Source organism: Ictalurus punctatus, chromosome 23, assembly GCF_001660625.3.
Source record: "Ictalurus punctatus breed USDA103 chromosome 23, Coco_2.0, whole genome shotgun sequence".
NCBI classification, from domain to species: domain Eukaryota; kingdom Metazoa; phylum Chordata; class Actinopteri; order Siluriformes; family Ictaluridae; genus Ictalurus; species Ictalurus punctatus.
In genome coordinates, this window is record NC_030438.2 from 20,305,869 (window position 1) to 20,321,949 (window position 16,081).

At 43.7% G+C, this 16,081-nt stretch overlaps 3 protein-coding genes across 6 annotated transcripts in view; all 3 read left to right on the forward strand.

Annotated features, from left to right (window-relative positions):
• The window catches only part of dyrk1b (dual-specificity tyrosine-(Y)-phosphorylation regulated kinase 1B), a 42,724-nt gene extending 40,903 nt beyond the window's left edge, over window positions 1–1,821 (forward strand). For all 3 annotated transcript variants that reach the window (XM_017452890.3, XM_017452888.3, XM_017452889.3), the window contains exon 11: window positions 1–1,821. This exon is cut by the window's left edge and continues 4,779 nt beyond it. The gene's annotated coding sequence lies outside the window, so the exon portion shown is untranslated.
• Window positions 1,822–3,296: 1,475 nt separating this feature from the next.
• LOC108256253 (zona pellucida sperm-binding protein 3) lies at window positions 3,297–8,459 on the forward strand. Of its 2 annotated transcripts, none has more exons than XM_017452898.3 (8): window positions 3,297–3,965; window positions 4,822–4,934; window positions 5,355–5,458; window positions 5,533–5,707; window positions 5,783–5,894; window positions 6,603–6,691; window positions 7,001–7,071; window positions 7,615–8,459. In XM_017452898.3, the coding sequence occupies exons 1-8, from the start codon at window positions 3,414–3,416 to the stop codon at window positions 8,085–8,087; spliced, it is 1,689 nt and encodes a 562-aa protein (XP_017308387.1). In that variant the 5' UTR covers window positions 3,297–3,413; the 3' UTR covers window positions 8,088–8,459. The 2 variants fall into 2 exon arrangements, with proteins under 2 accessions (XP_017308387.1, XP_017308389.1); XM_017452900.3 differs by having other exon boundaries at window positions 7,618–8,459.
• Window positions 8,460–9,949: 1,490 nt separating this feature from the next.
• Window positions 9,950–15,633, forward strand: LOC108256254 (uncharacterized). The gene is made up of 8 exons (XM_017452901.3): window positions 9,950–10,684; window positions 10,985–11,091; window positions 11,258–11,361; window positions 11,436–11,610; window positions 11,717–11,828; window positions 12,720–12,808; window positions 12,899–12,969; window positions 14,774–15,633. Exons 1-8 carry the CDS (start codon window positions 10,160–10,162, stop codon window positions 15,571–15,573), a joined length of 1,983 nt encoding a protein of 660 aa, XP_017308390.1. The 5' UTR covers window positions 9,950–10,159; the 3' UTR covers window positions 15,574–15,633.
• Window positions 15,634–16,081: the final 448 nt, after the last annotated feature.

Sequence of the window (16,081 nt, forward strand, 5' to 3'; positions counted from 1 at the left end):
ACGAGTTTGAGACGCAAGGTGGACAATACCGTGTTTAGAAAGACTTTCGAATGGAACAGACTTTTCCTCCCTACTTAGGCAACGTCCCAACGAATAAAATCACTCCTTCAATACAATTTTATAATAACGATGGCACACGTGTGTGTGTGTGTGTGTATGTGTGTGTGTTAGAATTCTTACGAATTTGCCACGTGTGAAACATGACGTTTATGAGAATGTCAGCATGATGATGTCGGTCAGATGTTCCAGGTCTAATGGGAAACGAAGGAACCTCAGAAACCTCAGAAGATGGACGTCTTGGTCTTCATCATCTCCGCTTCATCGCTGCTTCTGTTTAAACCCAAACACACCGAGGAGACGTTTCTGACTCTCGGGGTGTTCCAGAGTCTATCACCTGTCCGGGAAACTGACACTCCTGAGCTAGCAAACAGCAAACGTGTGACACGTGAACACCACGCTGGAAAGGATCACATCTTACACTGCGGAACACAATGCATAAACTGTAGAGAAGTATTGGCACCCGCTCAAATCTGTCCAATAGTGTGAACAGACCACCGCAGGTATGTTTGGGGGTTTAAACACCTCGGCGTCGCTGCTCAGGTGAGGTATTTAGCGAGAAAGAATATCTTGAATAAAGGCTAATTTAATGAGCGTTTCTTTAATCGTTATCAGATTGTTTTTAAGCACGATGTAAAACCTATTTCTAGATATTTAAAGAAATAATAATTTACATGGATTCAAGTTTGTTTATAGAAAGAAACACGATGATCGGCCGGTAAAATGAGACCGTTGTAAGCTTGAAACGAGTAAATATGTCCAGAAACAGGCTTAATAATAATCTCATATTTGTTTAAAAACATCAAATAAAAAGAAATAATCATTGAATTTGCAGATATTCGAGATATCTTCCCATGCCAAGGTCATCTTTTTACAACGAAAATCTTCAACAGAAAGATTTAAGAGCTTCGTCATGAGCAAGCGCTCGCTGCACGTTCTATTGGAGTAGAAAATCAAATACAAACAATACGTTAAAAATCATGTTAAAAATACATTTAAAACAAATGTGTCAGATGAACACACTGTACTGGGAAAAAGATGAGCTTCAGTCATTAACTGAACAGACAGACGGTGTGTAGTACAGTCACGTCTGCTCCGTGGGGTGTGTGCTGTTCCCTTTCCAATGGTGGATGTCCAGGATGTCCGGTGTGGCTGCGGGTTTTCTTTCCAAACGATCAGAAACTGCGCTTGATGACCCACAGGTTCTCATCCCTGGTCTTGTAGAACCTCCTGTCCTGTACATTTTGGTGTTTTCAGATCAATTAGCTGAATCAGGTGTGTTGAAGCAGACACGCCCAATGTGCAGGACAGGAGGTTCTCCAGGTCCGGGGTTGGGAACATGAGGACCAACTTGAAGTGTGGCTTCTGATTGGTTAGACTGAAACCCTGCGACGATACCGAACTAAGGATGGAATAGAGGGGTGCCAATACTTTACAGCACGATGGAGGGACTACAGTCAGTAATTGTCCACTTACAAAGCGGCCTTATATGAAAGTGGAGCTGTGTAACGCAGCTTCCGGGACGTAGAGAACGTCTTGCGTGATGTTAGATAGGTAACGAGAAGCGAGTGTGAAACGCTGATCAGCGTCAACAGCTCTGAAGAAACACTTCTGCTCCGGTCTTTTACCAGATCATCATCATCGGGTCTGAAAGTGGGGTTTGTGATTCTTTTTTTTCTTTTCTTTTTTTAAGTAAAAAAAAAACTGCTACAGTGGTAGAACAACCAATCACAACCAACCATTAATAAAAGTTATTATATTTATTATTGTTTTTAAAGTTATTATCTGCTTCAACTGTTTTTATTCATATTTATTATCTGGTTTGAATCCAAATCTCAGTACCACAAAAACAAGTGGCTTATAAATAACGTCCACGTGAATCTAATGACGAGTAAATAAAAATGAAGTGGGATTAGAAACCAAGGCTCCAAAAAAAAAAAAAAAAAAGCATGATATGATTGTATACATTTAAATAACGAGCCTAATATCTGAAGTGTTGCATTATGTACATGAAATAAATCTGAGCTGAGGGGGTCGGGAGATTTTTTTTAAAGGGGTCCCTGATTTAAAATCTTCAACGTCCTTCAAGTTTGAATGTGTTTCCAGTTCAACACACCAATTATAAGGAAATGTGTGTGTCAGTGTGTTAGGGAATAGAATTGTATTATTTGGTCCGAAAAGCAGCTTTAAAGAAGGCGTCAGAGCTCAGGAGGAGGAACCCATGGAGGAAACCACAACTCAACAGGGAGAACCCATCCTGCTCTGTTTTCCACTGTGAATCACTCATTCATCTTCAGTAACCGTTCATCCTGGACAGGATGGGTGGATCTAGAGTTCACCCTGGACACACACACACACACACACACACACACACACATATTCACAGCTAGGGGCAATTTAGCATAGCCAGTCCACTTAATGGCACTTAATTTCCACTAAAGATATTTTCATATCCGATGTAAATCAGTCTATAAACTCCTGTTTATAAGCGGTATAAGTTAATTGCTTTGATGATATCAGTGTGCTATTATAACAGGATCTACTATGACTTTAGAAACATCACTCATAGGCGTAGTAGAACACGTGTGTTACTGATCTGCACCTGCTGTAATACTCAACATTTTTGTAGGTCAATGTAGGCTACAATCTGTATATCTGTCGACTTTATTTCATCAGACTGTGTTACTTCTCATTCTCCACAGTATCTAAAGCAACAATCAGTAATTATAAACTTAAAAGCGAGTGTAAATGTGAAAAGCTGCACAACTGTCAAACACTTCACAAGCACAGGAGTTATATATCTCTATAACAGACTAATATATATATATATATATTATGTTTATATATAGTGTATTTTATTTCAGGCTTTTACAGGTTAGTTAATTATTTATTATTAATTTATTATTATAATTATTTATTTTGCATATATTTATAATTCATTTAGTTGGTCATTTAGTTGGTTTTGTTTTGGGGTTTTAATGATGCAGTTACACGCAGCTGACCGGCAGAGGGCGGCAGCGTGCGACGTTTCTACCGTTTAAAAGCGATCAGTTTAAATCTCCATAAAGCCTGTTTTCTGTCAGGACACCTGATCACATAAAAGTACTATTACTATTAATAGACCTGAACAGGTAATGACCAGATTCTTGCAGGACTGGAGATCATGACCATTCTCCAATTCATTTCCGGTTGGGCGGGGCCATGTAATTAAGCAGTGGCGTCATCATCGCATCAGGTGCTTCTCGGGTTAGTGGCTTAATTGCAGCAGCGTCTCAACTTTCTGTTCTTTAAAAAAAAAAAACCTGCCCAGTAAAGCTTCCAGCGTTTGTAATCAGATTAGTGTCTGTGGGGCGGAAATGAACGGCGCGCGGCTGCTCCTCTCTCTGCACGTGTGTGTGTTTAGGTTACTGGGGTGTGTAATGGTTGTAACTGGGAGAGGTGATGATCAGAGATATAGCACCAGCACATCACCGGAGCAGGAGCTCTACAACGAGCCGAGGCCGGAGATCGGGGACAGTGACTTTACCCATCATCCTCCTCCTCATCACCCATCCGCCATCACGCCTCCTTATCTCCTCCTCCCCATGTTCCACCACCGCTCCTCTCCTGCCGTTTCTAAAGAGCTTTTCAGACCTGTAACCGGAAGGAGGACGTTACCGGGCGTTCTGTCCAATATTCTGATCCCACAAGTGCCCCAGACTCCCATCCGGGTCACTCCCGTGAATAATAATTACGGTGTGGAGTTGTGGTGTGGCTACAGCAAGATTTCCGTTCGAATCAATCAGGCTCTGCTGAACTTCCGGAGCTCCGCCGCTCACTTCCGGTTGGGAACATGTCCGCCGTCACGTGTTGACGAGAGCGTCCTGTACTTCCAGTACGAGTTGAATGAATGTGGGAGTTTGCTATCGGTAAGGAAATAAACCAGCAATATAATGAGTGAAACTCTCACCTGCCCTGTCAGTTCTCGAACACAAGATGGCGCAGTGAGCTGCATTATTAATTACAGTTAATCATTACAGATACGCGCAAAGGGCGTCCTCGTGGCGTCTTTGGATGGGAAAATTTTTTAAAAAATGTATATATAATTTTTGTCAAGTTTAGAGATTGTGCACACTTAGACACGGGTCTGTGATGTGCACTAAATAAACAAATAAATAATCAGCCAAACTTTAAGTGTACCATGTTTGAAACTTGGAGGTGACGTCAGTGGCTGCAGATAAATCTATTCCTCCCCATCAACATCTGTCTGAAAGATGAACCTTAATATTTATGTAAGAAATAAAATACGACAGAGTGGTGTGCGGAGGTACTTCAGTGGAGGTACTTCAGCGGAGGTACTTTAGCGATCAGAAGATGATTATTTTCCTCCAACAGCAAGTCCCCAAGCGTTTTCCTCATGCTCAACAGCAATTTACCAACAATTACAGTTCTGTACGACACGTCTTACTTTATATCCATTTACTATAGGAAGGATAACGTTTTAGAAACGAGTGTGTTAATATAAACCTGCGCTACTGTCAGAACTTCTGACCAATCAGAACATTTGATCTGCAGCAAGATGAAACCTGGAGATCTTGGCAATAAAATGTGTAAATTCTGTACAACTCTGAGTGGGTTCTGCTTTAATAACGGTTATCTGATGGTGAGTAAAGTCCAGCTAATGTTCCTCCGGCTGTTAGCATATCCTGACTAGCTCTTCTACAGGCCTTATGTGGTTTCTTAAAATGATTTATTGCTGAACTAAACCAGATCTTTCTTATTCAGGTGATAAACGGACAGCTCCTGTACACTAATGAGGTTCTCTACAGGCCGGAGGATCAGGGAGCCGTCATCAGAGCTGTGCCGCTAACGCTACCCGTCCAGTGTGCGTACGATCGGTGAGCACGAGGATCTGTCCGAGGAACACTACAGTACATTAGCTGCTTTATTCACAGATTATGAATTATATTCGTCTTTGTGGCTTGCCTGAAGGTTTGTTCTTATAGATACATTTAGCATTAATGCTCTGTAGTTAGCTAGTCCACTTGCTCTGAGTCTGTTTTTAGAATGCTAGCAAGACTGACTCTATTTCCAAGCAAACTTATTAACACTGGGCTGGTTGATTTACTGTAAGGCTAATTCATCGGTTAGCGTTAGTTCAAGGGTTGCTCATTAAACTAAGGCTAGACAACCTACGGCGTTTGCTAAACGTGTGGCGCTAAGTTTAGTTTTTCATCAGAAAATAAATGTGATGTTTACATATTTTGAAGTGAAATAATCGAAGTTCATTTTCTCATTTTGTTGAATCTTTTCTCCAGATTTCACTATTCGTACAAAATCGGCTATTTGCCGGAGTATCGTCCGCAGTCGTTTCGGAAGACGTTGATCAGGAAGCGGGTCTTCGGTCTCTCTGTGCGAAACGGTGAGGCGGCAGTTCACGTTCACGTGGTTTAGCGTTTCAGCTCGCTGTAATCGAGCTTGTGTGTGTTCTTACAGGTAAGTGGGAGGAACTCGAGGTGAACAAGAGTCACGTCCTCGGAGAGCCCATATACTTTGAAATAGGAGCAGAAATCATCTTGAAGGACAAGCGCGTTTACATCAAGGCCTGTCACGTTACGCCGAGTGAGGATTCCAGCTCCACCCAGCGCTATGATGTCATCAGCAACTTCGGGTAATCGGGCATAAGGTTCTACTTCCTGTTCTGTACGTAGTCGCCATGACGCTAAAGTTTTTTTCTGTTTGTTAGATGCATGGTGGACAGTAAGAGGACAGGAAGTCAGTCGCGCTACGTCTCGAGGCAGGCGAACGTCCTTCGCTTTACACTCGACGCGTTTTTGTTCGCTGAGGCGGATTCAGAGGTATCGCTTTCTACTTCATATAATATCACGGAGTCGGTCATAAATCTTGTAAAGGTCTTTTTTTTTAAAAAAACTTTATTTAACTTTATATGTTACAGAAATTAACGGTAATTATACACTTTATTTACGAGCGCGATGTCTCTGTAATCCTGTGCTTTCATTACGTAATCGAGCATCATATAGAAGAGAAATGTTGGAAACTTTTTCAATTTCTGAAAACATTCCAGAGTTTTTCACTCTGATGTCTGTTCATGGACCGAGAGAAGAACCGCAGACGATCTGTTTACTCCGAACTCCATTCGAATGGAAAGTCTAAGAGCAGATGCTGAACTCCTTCCTTGAATAAATGTTTGTTACGTGACAGACGTGAGAAAATCTTCTCAAAACTCTGTTTATTCTTTATCTTTAACTTTCCAACACTGGAGTCCTGCAGCAAAAAGTAGTTCCGGTTACTTGGCACTTTCCTGTAGATTTTGTGATATCCATACGCCATCGGAGCCACACGACGACTACAGGCTCTTCCCTCTGAACGTGTTTCCAGTAATGAAAGGAACTTCTTCACGTAGATCGTTATAGACCGAGTTGAACATCTGCCCTTAGACTCCCGTTCTAATCGAGTTGGATAAAGATGCGGGTGAAAACTGGGGTTTTGCTTTAACAGACTCTTTATCCTGTGTTTTCGTGGTTGTTGGTCGTTCTGTTGATCAGCGTTTTTATTTGCACTGCACTGTTCTGGTTGGAAACGCGTCCGCGAGCACCACAGCAAAGTCCTGCACCTACAGCGAGTCTGCGCTCAGGTGAGTTTAATCCTCTTTACAGAATCCTGGCTTGTGATTGGTCAGAAGGTGGTGATCAGTTTTCTAGAACAGCAGCGCAGGTTTATATCAATGCGCTCGTTTAAAATAATACCTTATCGTTTCTATAGTAACGGCTCGTGTACAGCGGACTGTAAAGATTGACGCGTGACGTTTTTATGTAATTCATGTGACATTTATGGAAGGAGTCTCCAGTGTCGGTGCCCATGTTTTTATCAAGATTTTTATTGAAGAACAATCTTAAAGTGCAGAAATCTCACGTGTGTGCCGATAATGAGATTATATAATCAGGTGGGAGGAGCTTGGTGGCGACGCCTCCGTCTGTGACTGCTGTGACTCTCAGTGTCGCCCTCCGGAGATCAGTAAGTTCTGTAACTGTGTGTCTTTACATCTTAGTTTTAAAAGTCCGTAACGTTAATTGCTGTTTCTGTTCTATATCACACTTTCAACAGCTTCCTTGTTCCATATGTATGCAACCTCATGACTTCTTTATAAGAGTATAAATAAAAATGATTTTATAATAAAATCCATATCTACAAATGAAGCAAATCTTTTGTAATTTTAAATGTCCAACGTACTGCTTTGTAATAAAAATGTGTAAAATAAACACCAGTAAAATTTTTATTTTTAAAATGTTATTTTTCAGCGTCTTTATACATTTAATTGTTTTTGGGTTTTTTTTTTTTAAATGAATTTTAAAATCGGTTTTATTTTTTAAAAATGTTTTTGGGGCTGAAAATAATAAATGTACATAATTACACATGCCAAACAATGGCAAATTATTATACAGTAAGAATGTACGGGGGGGGAGAGATTTGATAGAATTCTAAATGCTTTTTATAAATAATAATGACCTGTAAAATGAACACTTAAAAATATAATGCCTGTATTTGGTTTGGCTTCAGCAGACTCCTCGTCCTTCGTGGATCAGGCCGTGGTGACCAGCAAGCCGTGGAGTTTAATCCACAATGACCTTTATTCTGAAACTTCTGACAAGGGGCTGAACCCGGTGCCGGGCTCCGTCCAGTTACACCGCCACCATCATCTTGAGGGGGAGGAGACACAGGAGGAAGGGGAGGAGACTGAGGAGGAAGTGGTAGATGAGAAGGAAGAGTTAGAGGAGGAGGTTCTGATGGGTGTTGCAGAGTCTGAGAATGATGAAAGGATGAAGGAAGGAGATGCAGTGAACATGGCGAAAGATGGAGAAAAAGAGAAGGAAAAGGACGCTGATGAGGTTCAGAAAGAGGAAGGAGCGATGCAGAAAAACATGACTGGCTTTGTAGCGATGTTCTCCGAGGGAACCTGGGAAGACGAAGAGTCGCCGAAGAGGAACACGTCCGTGTCCGTCACCGCAGCAGAGATGGGCTGGAGTTTCTGAGATGTTTTCTGAGATAAACGAGGAGTAAAGATCACTGAGCGAGTCCTTCATCTCATCCCAGGTGGAAATGTCACATCTGTAGGGTTTACAGTACATAGCACATAAAACTGGATAAAAATAAAGCACAATAATTGACTGGTCGCTAAAATCTGTTTTTGTGCTGCTCGGAGATTCCTAATTCCTGCTCGGCTCTTCTCGGATCCCTTCAGGATTCCTGTCAAAGACCGGGGGCGGCGGCGGGGGCGCAGGTTCACCTGAACATTCACACTAAAGTTCTTCATGATGAGAACTGTCTGGACTCTGACCGTTATCTCTCATTTATACAGAGTCTGTCTAATAAATCAATCAAATAAAATGAATGTGAAATGTCAAGCCTGGATTTCTCGTCCACTGAAGAACACGGTGAATAAGCTCACTCTGACGTGGTGTTGGGGAAAGAGTAAAGAGTTCAACGGTAAAGTTTAAAACATTAGGATTGTACAGAGTCAGATGAGGATCACTGACAGGAAGCGAGTCATTCAAATATGAAATATCACTTTTACTGAGCACACGCTTCAGGGCAAATCATTACACACCTGCTCTGAAACCGTCCGGGTTCCGAAGCTCGGTGTCTTTCACCCTTTTAAAAATGTTTCATTTAACTGTTACGAGTATCTAAAGTAAATAAAGAAGTAAATCCATTGTGTTACAGTGAGAGAACTTTCAAATTCATCAAACAAGCACAGAGTATTTTATCTAAATCTATCCGTCACTGTTAAAGACATTCATTTTAAAGCCTGACCACTTCATTCAGGAACGTGACCCTAACATAAAAATTGTTCTTTTATCCAGAAGACACTTTAGGAATTGAGCAACACATCTGAGAATCAATTCATTTTAAGTTTTACTTTCAGACTTTGAGCCAAATCAGGTTTAGTTGTATTTTTTTAAATTAGTTAATCATAACTGTATTAATAAAGATTTTTTGTATAGAATAATCGTCTCATTACAGAATAAATGTCACCGAAATCGCTGAGAAGGAAAAGTCACTGAGCGCTGAAACCACAAACACTGATCAATAGTATCATTAGTGTCATTGTGTTATTGTGAATAAGGAGCAGTCTTCCGTTTCATCTTCTACACTAAAGCCTGCTTTCTGCTCATAAGCACAATCACAACTTCACTGCAGAGCACGTGGCATTACTCGTAATATTTTACTCACTGAGAACATATTAATAGAAATGAAGCTTGAAACAGCTGTATCACACTCCCATACTGACATTTCCCTTGACCCGAGCTCCATAAGGGGGCTCAGCGTTGGGCTTCCCCAGGCTTGGGGAACGCTACAGCAGTCTACAGAACTCCGATTCTGCCCATTAACCACCAGCCTTCACTTAGCAACTAAACATTAGCATTGAACACCACACTATACTGTATCTTACATCACTACGCACATCACTGCAGTTCTCCATCATACTACAGTTATTTATATCAGACTGTTATTTGCACTTTGTTGCTGTTTGCATGTACTGAAATCCTCTGCATCAGATCACATGCATCGTGCTGTTACCTCGATCTGTGTAGTGTTTATCTCAGCCTACTGCACCTCAACTCCTGTTCAGTGCATTTTACCTCATAGCCAGTTGCATCACTGGTCTGCATCGTTCTGTTTACCTTTACCTGTACTAGTACTCTGACAGTGACAATAAAGGTGAACCGAACCGAACCGTCACACCGGGAGCCGCCGGGACTGTGTGTTATCGCCCCGCCCCCGCCCCCGCCCCGCCCCGCCCCGCCCCGAACTCGGACAGTCTGGGCTCACAGCAGAAAATAAAGTAAACTGAAATAAAAGCGACGACACTGTGGTGTGTTCGTGTTCGCGTGTGTGCGGACTTGGAGGAAGCATTAAAACGGATCAAATGATCTCACACACACTCTGAGGATTATTTATTTATTTAATTATTTTCCCACAACAGGAAACAGCTTGCGCCTTTTTCACGCGCCAGGTGTGTGGTTAATTAACGCAAAGGGCGTGGTGCATTGTGGGGTATATATCATGCGCGTGGGAAAGCGCGAGCCTCTTCAGTGAGTGAATGTTTCCCAGCGTGTGTTCATGCTCTGTCATGGGGCTCGTTCTAACCTCCATCTACGTGCTCATGGGCTTGTTCTCTCCGACCGCGCGTGCCGCCGGTACGGTCCCGCACCCGCACCCGCACCCGCTCCCGCTCCTTACACCTGACCCGGTCACCAGCGGACAGCAGGAGCAGCTCGAGGCGCCATATTTACACCTGCCCGTGTTCCGGCATTTTAGAAAGCCGCGCGTGGGCAAACGGCACTTCTCACCGGCGCACGTGATAAACCGCGAGCCGATGCCCAAGCGCGTGCGCCAGGTTCTCTTGCCCGAGCTACGGCAACGCACGAGGACCCGAGTGAGGCCGAGCGGCCCGGTGAACGTCGCGTGCACCGCGCGGGACATGCGCGTGCGAGTTCATAAGGCGAGCCTGGAAGCCAGCGGGGAGCGCGTGCACGTGAGACTAGGCACGTGCGACGTCAGCAGAACGACCGAACAGAGCGTTTTATTCCAGTACGAACTGCACGAGTGCGGCACTCAGAGACAGGTACCGGGTTCATACACCGGGGGGACACTAAAGCGCCGCTGCATCACGCTCTCTAGATAAAGACGGAGGGGGCGTTTTCTTTTGGTTTGGGAATTCGGAGTTATGATCTCCAGTTGAATGCAGCATCAATGTCGTATAGCTGCGTTGCATTTTTGGGCCTTTTGAGTCCAACATTTACTCCGGTGTCTCTCCCACTACTGAACTCTAAACATGTCAATCTAAATAAATTCTACACCTGTAATGAAGTGAATTCCTACAGCGCCGTGAAGAAACTCGTTTCCCCTCTCTATGTTAATACAGGTCATAAATGAAACGGTTGTTTATTCCAACACGCTCCACTACACCCCTGAGGGCAGTGTGTCGGGTTCTGAGGTGTTCTCCGTACCGGTGCAGTGTCGCTTTAACAGGTGAGTTTCATTCTGCTCTCGCCGTTCTGCTGCGAGCACACCTGGACATGTGATCGATGAGCTCTCACTCCTCTCATTCAAAATACAAACACTGCACCTGCATTACACTGTTAACACACCTGGACTGTGAGCCTCGTGCTGATTGGTCGCTTGTTTCTCTTCACAGGTTCCACTACTCGTACAAGATGGGCTTCGTGCCGTCTGTCGAAAGGCTGAAGTTCTTTAAACCCATGAAAACCAAAGGCGGCATCACCCTGACGGCGCGCGACGGTAACGACGTTTAAATATCGAACTGAATTCTGCGAGTTTTCTCTGATCGTGTTCCCCGTGTGTCTGTGTTTCAGAGCAGTGGAACAGACTCCCACCCCATGAAGGGTTCGTTATGGGGAAGCCGATGTACTTCGAAGCCAAAACTCTTTACGTGCCTGACGATGAGCGGTTATTCGTGCATTTCTGTCATGTGACCGCGAACAGCTCGCGTGACTCCACGCCGCAGGTTAAGATCATCGACGACCACGGGTAATAAACCCTAATAACGACAACGCTTCCTCCTTCACGGTTTTTATTCCTGATGACGGGCGAGTGTTTGAGAATGAACTGTCGTGTTTCACGTCTTTATCTTCAGCTGCTTGAAGGACAGCAAGAGGAGCAGCAGGTCCAGATTCATAAACAGCACCAGGAAGAACGTGGTCCGGTTCTCCGTCGACGCCTTCGCGCTGCAGGGAAAAGTGCAGAAGGTACGAAAGTATTCACCCCCAGCTAGTGTTCTCACTACATCCAGCTTTAAGAAAAGCGCACTTCTCGCTGTAGGCGATCTGACCGAGGAACCGATCAGAAACGTCAGCGCCGCGACTCCTCGTGTTTCTGATCAACTGGAACGAGCCGTGATGATGAATGTGACGTTGTGCTGTTGGAGGAAAGTTATCCACAACCTCCTGCTTATTTTCAGTGTTTTTTCTCTTACGCCACAGCAACTCTACAACGATTACCATTTCTCTATTGAAGAGCTTACATTATTGCCGCTGTAAACAGTCGTTCCTTCACCGGCGCCGTTATTCTCTCTCAAAGTCTAAGACAAAACACAGCTCGTCGTGTTACTGAGAAACCGGAAGGGAGTGTACACTGTCCTGAGGATGCCAGAAAACCTCTGACTGTTAGAAAGCGCTGACACTGGAGACTCCTTCCGTAAATGTTTGTGGAGCACCTGCTGTGAACGAGCCGTTACTATAGAAACAATAACGTATTAATACGAGTGCATTAATATAACAAACGTGTGGTTTGTGGTTATTCACTACTGTCAGAGCTGCTGGTATAGAAAATTAATCAACGCCTTCTGATAAATCGCCTCAGTGATGGTGTAAAATGAACAGTTTGGATTTTGGAGTAGGCGGAGCCTAAAGCAGACTATTTAGCTTTAACATTTGGGATGAAGCTCATCACAGCCAATAAAATAAATAAATAAAATGAAAATAAATCTTCATGCATGGAATCTACAGTTAATTGTTGGAATAAAACAAAAAACAATGGGCCAAAACTGGGTAAAAATACAAAAACTAAAATACAGCAAGAAACTATGAATATGCTCTTTTTTTTAAATATGAATTTATTATTTATTTTTTTAAAATCAGTATCTGTTTATACACTGCGAGATGTCGATCAGAAACGTCATTCCGACAGAGACGTCAAAGTCCTGCACCTATAACAGTCTGGAGCACAGGTACGACCAAACACCTCGTTAATACCCCATGTTTATGCAGATGAAATGCATGTTTAATATTCATCACTGTTTTGTTTGTTTATTTATTAGGTGGGAGGAGCTTTATGGTGTGGACTCTGTTTGTTCATGCTGTGACTCGTCCTGTGTCCCCGAGATGCCGAGTGAGGACTATAAACACCTCGCACAGTCGTATTGTTGATGTGGCAGATGTCATGCCTGAAATGTCAGAATTCTGTACATTACTAACTTGTGGGCGGGGCTGTGTATGGACTCGTATTGTGATGTCACTACATCTTCACATCTTTGGGCTAATTATGTTCTGAAGTGTAAATTATTAGAGAAGGAGGAAAATTTGGTCTCTAGAACCTGTATGGGAAAACTAGCTGAAGAGATGAGCAGTTGGTGGTTGTCATGGTAACTGACAATATTCTGATACAGTGCTGAGAATTTTCTGATTTCTTCTGTTTTTGTGCATCTCATAGTAAATAGCTTTAGATCTTTAAATGAAATACAGCATAAAACAGACATCCTGAGTAAACAAGTTTTTATTTTATTGAAGCAAAAAAGTTATCCAACACCTATCACCCATGTGGAAAAACTAATTGCCCCCTTAAACTTAAAATCTGGTTGTGCCACCTTTAGCAGCAATAACTGCAACCAAACACTTCTGATAACTGGAGATCAGACTTTCACTTACTTCTAGGACTCGCACTTACTCCTGTGCTTTGGATCGTTGTCTCACTGCGCAATCTAGTTACACTTGAGTTTCAGCTTACGGACTGAAGACCGGACATTCTCCTTTAGGGTTTTCTGATAGAGAGCAGAATTCATGTTTCCTCAATTACTGCATGTTGCCCAGGTCCTGAAGCAGCAGAGCATCCCCACACCGTCACACTTCCTCCACCATGCTTGACCGTAGGTATGTTCTTTTTGTGGAATTCGGTGTTTGGTTTACGCCAGATGTAACGGGACTCCTGTCTTCCAAACAGTTCCACTTTCACCTCATCAGTCCACAGAACATTCTCCCAAAAGGTTGAGGATCAAGGTGTGTCTTAGTGAAATTCAGACGAGTCTTAATGTTCTTCTGGGTTAGCAGTGGTTTTCACCTCACCACTCTTCCATGGAGCCGTTTTCCCCCAGTGTCTTTCTGATAGTGGAGTCATGAACAGTGACCTTTACTGATGCAGGAGAGGCCTGTAGGTCCTTTGATGTTGTCCTTGGCTCTTGTGACGTCCTGGATAAGATGTTGCTGTGTCTCTCTCTCTCTCTCTCTCTCTCTCTCTCTCTCTCTCTCTCTCTCTCTGAGGTCACACTTCTGGGAAGGTTCAGTACTGTGCAGAGTTTTTCCATTTGGAGATAACGGCTCTCGCTGTGGTTCTTTAGAGTCCCAGAGCCTCTGAAATAGCTTTGTAACCCTTCCCAGACTGATGTACTTGAGTCACCTTCATCATCATTTCTGGAATCTTTCAGCTTTGGCACAGTGTGTTACTGTGTAAGATCTTTTAACCAACTCCATGCTGTTGATAAAGTTCTGTGTAAGTGTAGATGTGATTGAACAGGGTTTGCAGTAATCAGACCTGGTTGTCTCGTCCAGCTGAACCCCGTTATCAATGCAGTTTTGTAGGTTTGGGGAATTAGTAACTATGGGGGAAAATACATTTTCACACAGGCCCAGTTGGTATTGGATAACTTTTTGCTTCAATAAATAACATTACTTGGAAACTATTTTGTTTAATTAGGTTGCCTTTGTTTTATCTTCGATTTTGTTAATTTCTGAAACAATTTAGTCTGAGACACAAAAACTGAAGAAACCAGGATGGGTGCAAATACTTTTCACAGCTGTTAAATTCAGTGGGAACATGAATGTAAACTGAGACTGAAATCCCACTGACTGTGAGCTCGGTTTACTAGCAGTTCTCTATATAAATGTACATTTGTGATCGACGTGCTGATTTTTGTCCACAGCACTGATGCGACCCTTGACGAGTGAACTGGGGGCTTTAGTGGAGAAACACCCGGAAGAAAGGAACAGAAGTATCCCAACGCAGAGCACGGTGGGAATCTTCACACCAGAGCCGGAACTCCAAATACTTACGATGGAGAGCCAGCACACAACGTTGGGTCCAGAGAGGACGCTCGTATTCGAGCACAGAACGGTCTCACCGGAGAGAACCCCCATGCCAGAAAGCACGCATGCAGTACAGATTCCAGAGAGCGAGCATGGAAAGATCACGCCGGGGAGTACGCCCACGCCGGGGAGTACGCCCACGCCGGGGAGTACGCCCACGCCGGGGAGTACGCCCACGCCGGAGACTGAGCACGGAACGCCCACGCCGGGGAGTACGCCCACGCCGGAGAGTGAGCACGGAAAGATCACGCCGGAGAGTACGCCCACGCCGGAGAGTACGCCCACGCCGGAGAGTACGCCCACGCCGGAGAGTACGCCCACGCCAGAGAGTGAGCACGGCACGCTGGTGCCACAGCAGGAGTATGGAACACTAATGCTAGAGAACAAGCATGGAAAGGTCACAACAGAGACCCCGCCCACGCTGGAGAGCGGACGAAGAACGCCAACGTCTGACCGTGAGCACGGAACTCCAATGCCAGACACCAACCACGAAAAGATCACACCTTTCCTGCATGAAGCGGTCAGTCCCGGTACGCCCGCACCCTCAGCCGAGCAAAACACAGTTCCACCGGTAGACAAACGCGCAGAGCTGCAGGAGCCTTACAGGATCTTTGAGGAAGTGTTTGGACTCAGCTGAAAAGGAAACACGATGCAAAACAGTTCACTTGATCTCAATAAAAAATATCTGGAACAATTCTGTCTTGTTTCTGGTGTTTGACCTTCTTTGGGTTGGACTGCGTCTGATAGTGTGCGTTTTGAAACGTCTGATCTAGCTGGTTCAAAACGGTCGTCACTTCAGAAACTGAATTCTTGTTGCATCGTAATGTTTGGAAGTTTTGCCCAAATGTTTTGCAGTGTTAATCTCCGCTCAGGTGTAATAGTTTAGTTTATACAAGAAATGACTGGGGACTGATCTACAGTCAGGGATTCTGGGTATTCTGATCACCTGAGGAGAAATGGGTTTGAACCACGCTAATGTCTACTATAAAACTGGGTGATATTGACCACATACCAAAGTGTACACAGAACCCACTTCCTCTCAGGGGATTAAAATGTAAAGGCAGACATTTCTCCTTTCTTACCTGAAAAATATCAAATGGTAGTTAATAATTTTGTCCAATGTTCATCTGATGGTTATGTTCTGA

Excerpts from the sequence above, each read along its gene's own strand:
- LOC108256254 (XM_017452901.3), top strand. The coding sequence starts at position 10,160 with ATGTTTCCCAGCGTGTGTTCATGCTCTGTCATGGGGCTCGTTCTAACC. Across the intron at positions 10,685-10,984 it reads AGTGCGGCACTCAGAGACAG|GTCATAAATGAAACGGTTGT; the intron begins GTACCGGGTTCA and ends ATGTTAATACAG. Across the intron at positions 11,362-11,435 it reads CACCCTGACGGCGCGCGACG|AGCAGTGGAACAGACTCCCA; the intron begins GTAACGACGTTT and ends TCTGTGTTTCAG.
- LOC108256253 (XM_017452898.3), top strand. The coding sequence starts at position 3,414 with ATGAACGGCGCGCGGCTGCTCCTCTCTCTGCACGTGTGTGTGTTTAGG. Across the intron at positions 5,459-5,532 it reads CGGTCTCTCTGTGCGAAACG|GTAAGTGGGAGGAACTCGAG; the intron begins GTGAGGCGGCAG and ends GTGTTCTTACAG. Across the intron at positions 5,895-6,602 it reads TCGCTGAGGCGGATTCAGAG|CGTTTTTATTTGCACTGCAC; the intron begins GTATCGCTTTCT and ends TCTGTTGATCAG.